This window comes from Oncorhynchus keta, chromosome 1, assembly GCF_023373465.1.
Source record: "Oncorhynchus keta strain PuntledgeMale-10-30-2019 chromosome 1, Oket_V2, whole genome shotgun sequence".
In the NCBI taxonomy this organism is placed as follows: Eukaryota; Metazoa; Chordata; class Actinopteri; order Salmoniformes; family Salmonidae; genus Oncorhynchus; species Oncorhynchus keta.
Genome location: NC_068421.1, coordinates 5234026 through 5247162, shown reverse-complemented (window position 1 = coordinate 5247162; position 13137 = coordinate 5234026). Strand labels below are relative to the sequence as shown.

The window sequence follows — 13137 nt, the reverse complement described above, 5'->3', positions numbered from 1 at the left end:
TTTCTCCAAATCTTCAAGCTCTGTCAGGTTGGATGGGGAGCGTCGCTGCACAGCTATTTTCAGGTCTCTCCAGAGATGTTCAATCGGGTTAAAGTCAGGGCTCTGGTTGGGCCGCTCAAGGACATTCTGAGGCCACTTCTGCACTGTCTTGGCTGTGTTCTTAGGGTCATTGTGCTGCTGGAAGGGGAACCTTCGCCCCAGTCTGAGGTCCTGAGTCCTCTGGAGCAGGTTTTCATCAAGGATCTCTCTGTACTTTGCTCCGTTAATCTTTCCCTTGATCCTGACTAGTCTCCCAGTCCCTGCCTCCCAGTCCCTGCCGCTGAAAAACATCCCGACAACATGATGCTGCCACCACCATGCTTCACCGTATGGATGCCAGGTTTCCTGAAGACGTGACACTTGGGAGTTCAGGCCAAAGAATTCAATCTTGGTTTCATCAGACCAGAGAATCTTGTTTCTCATGGTCTGAGAGTCCTTTAGGTGCCTTTTGGCAAACTCAGGCTGTCATGTGCCTTTTACTGAGGAGTGTCTTCTGTCTGGCCACTCTATCATAAAGGCCTGATTGGTGGAGTGCTGCAGAGATGGTTATTCTCCTGGAAGGTTCTTCCATCTCCACAGAGGAACTCTGGAGCTCTGTCAGAGTGACCATCAGGTTCTTGGTCACCTCCCTGACCAAGGCCCTTCTCCCCCGATTGCTCAGTTTGGCCGGGCGGCCAGCTCTAGGAAGAGTCTTTCATTTCAGAATGATGGAGGCCACTGTGTTCTTGGGAACCTTCAATGCTGCAGACATTTTTTGGTACCCTTCCCCAGATCTGTACCTCGACACAATCCTGTCTCAGAGCTCTACAGACTATTCCTTCGACCTCATGGTTTGGTTTTTGCTCTGACATGGGGGTACAGGTTAGTAATGAGACTATATACAGGGGTACAGGTTAGTAATGAGACTATATACAGGGGGTACAGGTTAGTAATGAGACTATATACAGGGGGTACATGTTAGTAATGAGACTATATACAGGGGGTACAGGTTAGTAATGAGACTATATACAGGGGGTACAGGTTAGTAATGAGACTATATACAGGGGGTACAGGTTAGTAATGAGACTGTATACAGGGGGTACAGGTTAGTAATGAGACTGTATACAGGGGGTACAGGTTAGTAATGAGACTATATACAGGGGTACAGGTTAGTAATGAGACTATATACAGGGGTACAGGTTAGTAATGAGACTATATACAGGGGGTACAGGTTAGTAATGAAACTATATACAGGGGGTACAGGTTAGTAATGAGACTATATACAGGGGGTACAGGTTAGTAATGAGACTATATACAGGGGTACAGGTTAGTAATGAGACTATATACAGGGTACAGGTTAGTAATGAGACTGTATACAGGGGGTACAGGTTAGTAATGAGACTATATACAGGGGTACAGGTTAGTAATGAGACTATATACAGGGGTACAGGTTAGTAATGAGACTGTATACAGGGGGTACAGGTTAGTAATGAGACTATATACAGGGGTACAGGTTAGTAATGAGACTATATACATGGGTACAGGTTAGTAATGAGGCTATATACAGGGGTACAGGTTAGTAATGAGGCTATATACAGGGGGCACAGGTTCGTAATGAGACTATATACAGGGGGTACAGGTTAGTAATGAGACTATATACAGGGGTACAGGTTAGTAATGAGACTATATACAGGGGGTACAGGTTAGTAATGAGACTATATACAGGGGTACAGGTTAGTAATGAGACTATATACAGGGGGTACAGGTTAGTAATGAGACTATATACAGGGGGTACAGGTTAGTAATGAGACTATATACAGGGGGTACAGGTTAGTAATGAGACTATATACAGAGGGTACTGGTTAGTAATGAGGCTATATACAGGGGGTACAGGTTAGTAATGAGACTATATACAGGGGTACAGGTTAGTAATGAGACTATATACAGGGGTACAGGTTAGTAATGAGACTGTATACAGGGGGTACAGGTTAGTAATGAGACTATATACAGGGGGTACAGGTTAGTAATGAGACTATATACAGGGGGTACAGGTTAGTAATGAGACTATATACAGGGGGTACAGGTTAGTAATGAGACCATATACAGGGGGTACAGGTTAGTAATGAGACTATATACAGGGGGTACAGGTTAGTAATGAGACTATATACAGGGGGTACAGGTTAGTAATGAGACTATATACAGGGGGTACTGGTTAGTAATGAGGCTATATACAGGGGTACAGGTTAGTAATGAGACTATATACAGGGGGTACAGGTTAGTAATGAGACTATATACAGGGGTACAGGTTAGTAATGAGACTATATACAGGGGTACAGGTTAGTAATGAGACTGTATACAGGGGGTACAGGTTAGTAATGAGACTATATACAGGGGTACAGGTTAGTAATGAGACTATATACAGGGGTACAGGTTAGTAATGAGACTATATACAGGGGTACAGGTTAGTAATGAGACTATATACAGGGGGTACAGGTTAGTAATGAGACTATATACAGGGGGTACAGGTTAGTAATGAGACTATATACAAGGGGTACAGGTTAGTAATGAGACTATATACAGGGGTACAGGTTAGTAATGAGACTATATACAGGGGGTACAGGCTTGTAATGAGACTATATACAAGGGGTACAGGTTAGTAATGAGACTATATACAGGGGTACAGGTTAGTAATGAGACTATATACAGGGGGTACAGGCTAGTAATGAGACTATATACAGGGGTACAGGTTAGTAATGAAACTATATACAGGGGGTACAGAGTCAATGTCTGGGGGTACCGGTTGGTAATGAGACTATATACAGGGGGTACAGAGTCAATGTCTGGAGGTACAGGTTAGTAATGAAACTATATACAGGGGGTACAGAGTCAATGTCTGGAGGTACAGGTGAGTCCAGGTAATTTGTACATGTAGATAGGGATAAAGTGAAGCAGCAAATGGGTAGCCATTTGATTGGCTGTTCAGCATTCTTATGGCTTGGGGGTAGAAGCTGTTTAGAAGCCTTTTGGACCTAGACTTGGCGCTCCAGTACCGCTCGCCGTGCGCGGGCAGAGAGAACAGTCTATGACTCGGGTGGCTGGAATCTTCGTACATTTTTCGGGCCTCCTTCTGACACCGCCTGTTATAGAGGTCCTGGATGGCAGGAAGCTTGGCCTCAGTGATATACTGGACCATACCCACTACCCTCTGTAGCGCCTTGCAGTCGGAGCCAGAGCAGTTGCCGTAGCAGGCGGTGATGCAACCAGTCAGGAGGATCTGAGGACCCATGCTAAATCTTTTCAGTCTGCCGAGGGGGAAAACGTGTTGTCGTGCCCTCTTCACAACTGTCTTGGTGTGTTTGGACCATGATAGTTTGTTGGGCACCAATGTACTTGAAGCTCTCAACCTGCACCACAACAGCCCACTGATGATTTCTGACCTGTAGTGTGTCGGTCTGCAGTCTGATTACCTGTTGTGTGTGTGTCAGTCTACATGACCTCTGACCTGTAGTTTGATGATGTCAGTCCCATACAGGAAGTGAGTCATCTTCCAACAGCCGGAAGGAGATGCTTCCCAAGCCCGTCACCATAGTAACCAGCGAGTCCTCCTCCACCTGCTTCGTACGTTCCACCTCCGAGGAGTTTAGCTTCGGAGCGTCCCACACGCTCACCACCACCACACCTGCCCAGGTAAGGGCTAGAACACACCTCACTACTACTACTACTACTGCCCAGGTAAAGACTAGAACACACCTCACCACCACTACTACTACTGCCCAGATAAAGACAAGATCACACCTCACCACCACTGCTACTACTACTACTACTACTACTACTACTACTACTACTACTCAGATAAAGACTAGAATACACCTCACCACCACTACTACTACTACCACCACTACTACTACTACTACTACTACTACTGCCCAGATAAAGACAAGAACACACCTCACCACCACTACTACTACTACTACTACTACTGCCCAGGTAAAGACTAGAACACACCTTACCACCACTACTACTACTACTACTACTACTGCCCAGATAAAGACAACACACCTCACCACCACTACTACTACTACTACTACTACTACTACCCAGGTAAAGACTAGAACACACCTCACCACCACTACTACTACTACTACTACTACTACTACTACTACTACTACTGCCCAGGTAAAGACTAGAACACACCTCACCACCACTACTACTACTACTACTACTACTACTACTACTACTACTACTGCCCAGGTAAAGTCTAGAACACACCTCACCACCACTACTACTACTACTACTACTACTACTACTACTGCCCAGATAAAGACAAGAACACACCTCACCACTACTACTACTACTACTACTACTACTACTACTACTACTACTACTACTACTACTGCCCAGGTAAAGACTAGAACACACCTCACCACCACTACTACTACTACTACTACTACTACTACTACTGCCCAGGTAAAGACAAGAACACACTACTACTACTACTACACAGATAAAGACAAGAACACTACTACTACTACTACTACTACTACTGCCCAGGTAAAGACTAGAACACACCTCACCACCACCACCACTACTACTACTACTACTACTACTACTACTACTACTACTGCCCAGATAAAGACAAGAACACACCTCACCACCACTACTACTACTACTACTACTACTACTACTACTACTGCCAGATAAAGACAAGAACACACCTCACCACCTACTACTACTACTACTACTACTACTGCCCAGGTAAAGACTAGAACACACCTCACCACCACTACTACTACTACTACTACTACTACTACTACTACTACTACTACTGCCCAGGTAAAGACAAGAACACACCACCACCACCACTACTACTACTACTACTAATACTACTACTACTACTACTGCCCAGGTAAAGACTAGAACACACTACTACACCACTCACCACCACACTACTACTACTACTACTACTACTACTACTACTACTACTACTGCCCAGGTAAAGACTAGAACACACCTCACCACCACACACTACCACTACTACTACTACTACTACTACTACTACTACTACTACTGCCCAGGTAAAGACAAGAACACACTCACCACACACCACTACTACTACTACTACTACTACTACACCACCACTACTACTACTACTACTACTACTGCCCAGGTAAAGACTAGAACACACCTCACCACCACTACTACTACTACTACTACTACTACTACTACTACTACTACTACTACTACCCAGGTAAAGACTAGAACACACCTCACCACTACTACTACTACTACTACTACTACTACTAGGTACTACTACTACTACTACTACTACTACTACTGCCCAGGTAAAGACTAGAACACACCTCACCACCACTACTACTACTACTACTACTACTACTACTACTACTACTACTACTACTACTACTGCCCAGATAAAGACAAGAACACACCTCACCACTACTACTACTACTACTACTACTACTACTACTACTACTGCCCAGGTAAAGACTAGAACACACCTCACCACCACTACTACTACTACTACTACTACTACTACTACTACTACTACTACTACTACTACTGCCCAGATAAAGACAAGAACACACCCTCACCACCACTACTACTACTACTACTACTACTACTACTACTACTACTACTACTGCCCAGGTAAAGACAAGAACACACCTCACCACCACTACTACTACTACTACTACTACTACTGCCCAGGTAAAGACAAGAACACACCTCACCACCACTACTACTACTACTACTACTACTACCCAGGTAAAGACTAGAACACACCTCACCACTACTACTACTACTACTACTACTACTACTGCCCAGGTAAAGACAAGAACACACCTCACCACCTACCACTACTACTACTACTACTACCCAGGTAAAGACTAGAACACACCTCACCACTACTACTACTACTACTACTACTACTACTACTACAACTACTACTGCCCAGGTAAAGACAAGAACACACCTCACCACCACTACTACTACTACTACTACTGCCCAGGTAAAGCCTAGAACACACCTCACCACCACTACTACTACTACTACTACTACTACTACTACTACTACTGCCCAGGTAAAGACAAGAACACACCTCACTACTACTACTACTGCCCAGGTAAAGACAAGAACACACCACACCTACTACTACTACTACTACTGCCCAGGTAAAGACAAGAACACACCTCACCACTACTACTACTACTACTACTACTACTACTACAAGAACACACTACTACTAGTACTACTTACTGCTGCCCAGGTAAAGACTAGAACACACCTCACCACTACTACTACTACTACTACTACTACTACTACTACACTACTACTGCCCAGGTAAAGACTAGAACACACCTCACCACCACTACTACTACTACTACCTAACTAGACAAGACACACCTCACCACCACCACTACTACTACTACTACTACTACTACTGCCCAGGTAAAGACTAGAATACACACCACCACTACTACTACTACTACTACTACTACTACTACTACTACTACTACTGCCCAGGTAAAGACTAGAACACACCTCACCACTACACTACTACTACTACTACTACTACTACTACTACCCAGGTAAAGACTAGAACACACCTCACCACTACTACTACTACTACTACTACTACCCAGGTAAAGACTAGAACACACCTCACCACCACTACTACTACTACTACTACTACTACTACTACTACTACTACTGCCCAGGTAAAGACAAGAACACACACCACTCACTACACTACTACTACTGCCCAGGTAAAGTTTAGAACACACCACACCACTACTACTACTACTACTACTACTACCCAGGTAAAGACTAGAACACACCTCACCACCACTACTACTACTACTACTGCCCAGGTAAAGACTAGAACACACCTCACCACACTACTACTACTACTACTACTACCACTGCCCAGGTAAAGACTAGAACACACCTCAACACTACTACTACTACTACTACTACTACTACTACTACTACTACTGCCCAGGTAAAGACTAGAACACACCTCACCACCACTACTACTGCCCACTAAAGACTAGAACACACCTCACCACTACTACTACTACTACTACCACACTACTACTACTACTACTACTACTACTACTACTACTACTACCCAGGTAAAGATTAGAACACACTCACACCACCACTACTACTACTACTACCACGACTACTACTGCCCAGGTAAAGACTAGAACACACCTCACCACTACTACTACTGCCCAGGTAAAGACTAGAACACACCTCACCACTACTACTACTACTACTACTACTACTACTACTACTGCTCAGGTAAAGATTAGAACACACCTCACGACCACCACTACCACCACTACTACTACTACTACTACTACTACTACTACTACTACTGCCCAGGTAAAGATTAGAACACACCTCACCACCACTACTACTACTGCCCAGGTAAAGACTAGAACACACCTCACCACTACTACTACTACTACTACTACTACTACTACTGCCCAGGTAAAGACTAGAACACACCTCACCACTACTACTACTACTACTACTACTACTACTACTACTACTACTACTGCCCAAGTAAAGACTAGAACACACCTCACCACTACTATTACTACTACTACTACTACTACTACTACTACTACTACTACTGCCCAAGTAAAGACTAGAACACACCTCACCACTACTACTACTACTACTACTACTACTACTACTACTACTACTGCCCAGGTAAAGCCTAGAACACACCTCACCACCACTATTATTACTACTACTACTACTACTACTACTACTACTACTACCCAGGTAAAGACTAGAACACACCTCACCACCACTACTACTACTACTACTACTACTACTGCCCAGGTAAAGACTAGAACACACCTCACTACTACTACTACTACTACTACTACTACTACTACTACTACTACTGCCCAGGTAAAGAAAGAACACACCTCACCACCACTACTACTACTACTACTACTACTACTGCCCAGGTAAAGACCTAGAACACACCTCACCACCACTTACTACTACTACTACTACTACTACCCAGGTAAAGACTAGAACACACCTCACCACTACCACTACTACTACTACTACTACTGCCCAGGTAAAGACAAGAACACACATTACTACTACTACTACTACTACTACTACTGCCCAGGTAAAGCCTAGAGCACACCTCACCACCACTACTACTACTACTACTACTACTACTACTACTGCCCAGGTAAAGCCTAGAACACACCTCACCACCGCTACTACTACTACTACTACTACTACTACTACTACTACTACCCAGATAAAGACAAGAACACACATTACTACTACTACTACTACTACTACTACTACTACTGCCCAGATAAAGCCTAGAACACACCTCACCACCACTACTACTACTACTACTACTGCCCAGATAAAGACTAGAACACACCTCACCACTACTACTACTACTACTACTACTACTACTACTACTGCCCAGATAAAGACTAGAACACACCTCACCACCACTACTACCACTACTACTACTACTACTACTACTACTACTACTACTACTGCCCAGGTAAAGACTAGAACACACTCACCACTACTACTACTACTACTACTACTACTACTACCCAGGTAAAGACTAGACACACTACTACTACACTACTACTACTACTACTACTACTACTGCCCAGGTAAAGACAAGAACACACCTCACCACTACTACTACTACTACTACTACTACTGCCCAGGTAAAGACTAGAACACACCACTACACTACTACTTCTACTACTACTACTACTACTACTGCCCAGGTAAAGACTGGACACACCTCACCACTACTACTACTACTACTACTACTACTACTGCCCAGGTAAAGACTGGACACACCTCACCACTACTACTACTACTACTACTACTACTACTACTACTACTACTACTACTACTGCCCAGGTAAAGCCTAGAACACACCTCACCACCACTCAACTACTACTACTACTACTACTACTACTACTACTGCCCAGGTAAAGACTAGAACACACCTCACCACTACTACTACTACTACTACTACTACTACTGCCCAGGTAAAGACTGGACACACCTCACCACTACTACTACTACTACTACTACTACTGCCCAGGTAAAGACTGGACACACCTCACCACTACTACTACTACTACTACTGCCCAGGTAAAGACTGGATACACCTCACCACCACTACTACTACTACTACTACTACTACCCAGATAAAGACAAGAACACACATTACCACTACTACTACTACTACTACTACTGCCCAGGTAAAGACTGGACACACCTCACCACTACTACTACTACTACTACTACTACTGCCCAGGTAAAGCCTAGAACACACCTCACCACTACTACTACTACTACTACTACTACTACTACTACTACTACTACTGCCCAGGTAAAGACTAGAACACACCTCACCACCACCACTACTACTACTACTACTACTACTACTACTGCCCAGGTAAAGACTAGAACACACCTCACCACCACTACTACTACTACTACTACTACTACTACTACTACTACTACTACTACTACTGCCCAGGTAAAGACTAGAACACACCTCACCACCACCTACTACTACTACTACTACTACTACTACTACTACTGCCCAGGTAAAGACTAGAACACACACACACTCACCACTACACTACTACTACTACTACTACTACTACTGCCCAGGTAAAGACTAGAACACACTCACCACCACTACTACTACTACTACTACTACTACTACTACCCAGGTAAAGACTAGAACACACTCACCACTACTACTACTACTACTACTACTACTGCCCAGGTAAAGACAAGAACACACCTCACCACCACTACTACTACTACTACTACTACCCAGGTAAAGACTAGAACACACCTCACCACCACCACTACTACTACTACTACTACTACTACTACTACTACTACTGCCCAGGTAAAGACTAGAACACACACCACCACTACTACTACTACTACTACTACTACTACTACTACCCAGGTAAAGACTAGAACACACTCACCACCACTACTACTACTACTACTACTACTACTGCCCAGGTAAAGACAAGAACACACTCACCACCACTACTACTACTACTACTACTACTACCCAGGTAAAGACTAGAACACACCTCACCACTACTACTACTACTACTACTACTACTACTGCCCAGGTAAAGACGAGAACACACCTCACCACCACCACTACTACTACTACTACTGCCCAGGTAAAGACTAGAACACACCTCACCACTACTACTACTACTACTACTACTACTACTACTACTACTGCCCAGGTAAAGACAAGAACACACCTCACCACCACTACTACTACTACTACTACTGCCCAGGTAAAGACTAGAACACACCTCACCACCACACTACTACTACTACTACTACTACTACTACTACTGCCCAGGTAAAGACTAGAACACACCTCACCACTACTACTACTAAAGACAAGAACACACTACACCACTACTACTACTACTACTGCCCAGGTAAAGACAAGAACACACCTCACCACTACACTACTACTACTACTACTACTACCACTACTACTACTACTACTACTGCCCAGGTAAAGACTAGAACACACCTCACCACCACTACTACTACTACTACTACTACTACTACTACTACTGCCCAGGTAAAGACTAGAACACACTCACCACCACTACTACTACCCAGGTAAAGACAAGAACACACTCACCACTACTACTACTACTACTACTACTACTACTGCCCAGGTAAAGACTAGAACACACCTCACCACCTACTACTACTACTACTACTACTACTACTACTACTACTACTGCCCAGGTAAAAACTAGAACACACCTCACCACTACTACTACTACTACTACTACTACTACTACTACTGCCCAGGTAAAGACTAGAACACACCTCACCACTACTATTACTACTACTACTACCCAGGTAAAGACTAGAACACACACCACCACACTACTACTACTACTACTACTACTACTACTACTACTGCCCAGGTAAAGACTAGAACACACTCACCACTACTACTACTACTACTACTAGAACACACCACACACTACTACTACTACTACTACTACCACCCAGGTAAAGACTAGAACACACCTCACCACCACTACTACTACTACTGCCTACTAACTGCCCAGGTAAAGACTAGAACACACCACCACTACTACTACTACTACTACTACTACTACTACTGCCGGTAAAGACTAGAACACACCTCACCACCACTACTACTACTACTACTACTACTGCCCAGGTAAAGACTAGAACACACTCACCACTACTACTACTACTACTACTGCCCAGGTAAAGACTAGAACACACCTCACCACACACTACTACTACTGCCCAGGTAAAGACTACAACTACACTACTACTACTACTACTACTACTACTACTACTACTACCCAGGTAAAGACTAGAACACACCTCACCACCACTACTACTACTACTACTACTACTACTACTACTACTACTGCCCAGGTAAAGACTAGAACACACTCACCACACCACTACTACTACTGCCCAGGTAAAGACTACACACCTCACTACTACTACTACTACTACTACTACCCAGGTAAAGACTAGAACACACCACCACCACCACTACTCACCACCACTACTACTACTACTACTACTACTAATACTACTACTGCCCAGGTAAAGATTAGAACACACCTCACCACCACTACTACTACTGCCCAGGTAAAGACTAGAACACACCTCACCACTACTACTACTACTACTACTACTACTACAAGTAAAGACTAGAACACACCTCACCACTACTACTACTACTACTACTACTACTACTACTACTACTGCCCAAGTAAAGACTAGAACACACCTCACCACTACTATTATTACTACTACTACTACTACTACTACTACTACTACTACTGCCCAGGTAAAGCCTAGAACACACCTCACCACCACTATTATTACTACTACTACTACTACTACTACTACTACTACTACCCAGGTAAAGACTAGAACACACCTCACCACCACTACTACTACTACTACTACTACTACTACTACTACTACTACTACCCAGGTAAAGCCTAGAACACACCTCACCACCACTACTACTACTACTACTACTGCCCAGGTAAAGCCTAGAACACACCTCACCACCGCTTCAACTACTACTACTACTACTACTACTACTACTACTGCCCAGGTAAAGACTAGAACACACTCACCACCACTACTACTACTACTACTACTACTACTACTGCCCAGGTAAAGACTAGAACACACCTCACCACCACTTCTACTACTACTACTACTACTACTACTACTACCCAGGTAAAGACTAGAACACACCTCACCACTACTACTACTACTACTACTACTGCCCAGGTAAAGACAAGAACACACACTACTACTACTACTACTACTACTACTGCCCAGGTAAAGACTAGAACACACCTCACCACTACTACTACTACTACTACTACTACTACTACTACTACTACTGCCCAGGTAAAGCCTAGAACACACCTCACCCACTACTACTACTACTACTACTACTACTACTACTACTACTACCCAGATAAAGACAAGAACACACTACTACTACTACTACTACTACTACTACTACTACCCAGGTAAAGACTGGACACACCTCACCACTACTACTACTACTACTGCCCAGGTAAAGACAAGAACACACTACTACTACTACTACTACTACTACTACTACTACTACTGCCCAGGTAAAGCCTAGAGCACACCTCACCACCACTACTACTACTACTACTACTACTACTACTACTACTACTACTACTACTGCCCAGGTAAAGCCTAGAACACACTCACCACTACTACACTACTACTACTACTACTACTACTGCCCAGGTAAAGACTAGAACACACTCACTACACTACTACTACTACTACTACTACTACTGCCCAGGTAAAGACTAGAACACACTCACCACTACTACTACTACTACTACTACTACTACTGCCCAGGTAAAGACTAGAACACACTCACCACCACTACTACTACTACTACTACTACTACTGCCCAGGTAAAGACTAGAACACACACTACTACCACTACACCAC

The 13137-nt window shown here is 43.7% G+C and overlaps 1 protein-coding gene and 2 long non-coding RNA genes across 3 annotated transcripts in view; 2 read left to right on the top strand and 1 right to left on the bottom strand.

Annotated features, from left to right (window-relative positions):
- The window catches only part of spred3 (sprouty related EVH1 domain containing 3), a 49839-nt gene that overhangs the window by 12144 nt on the left and 24558 nt on the right, over positions 1–13137 (top strand). The window contains exon 4 of the mRNA XM_035759339.2: positions 3541–3705. Coding sequence (XP_035615232.1) covers positions 3541–3705 — 165 coding nt within the window. The remainder of the gene's footprint in view (positions 1–3540; positions 3706–13137) is intronic.
- Positions 921–2721, top strand: LOC127908598 (uncharacterized). Its single transcript, XR_008067677.1, has 3 exons — positions 921–1091; positions 1752–1847; positions 2480–2721. It is a non-coding gene; the product is annotated as an uncharacterized LOC127908598 (long non-coding RNA).
- LOC127908601 (uncharacterized) overlaps positions 8332–13137 on the bottom strand; it is a 7494-nt gene continuing 2688 nt past the window's right edge. The window contains exons 3-4 of the long non-coding RNA XR_008067687.1: positions 8531–8570; positions 8332–8410 (exon numbers count right to left, since the gene is read on the bottom strand). This is a non-coding gene — a long non-coding RNA (uncharacterized LOC127908601). The remainder of the gene's footprint in view (positions 8411–8530; positions 8571–13137) is intronic.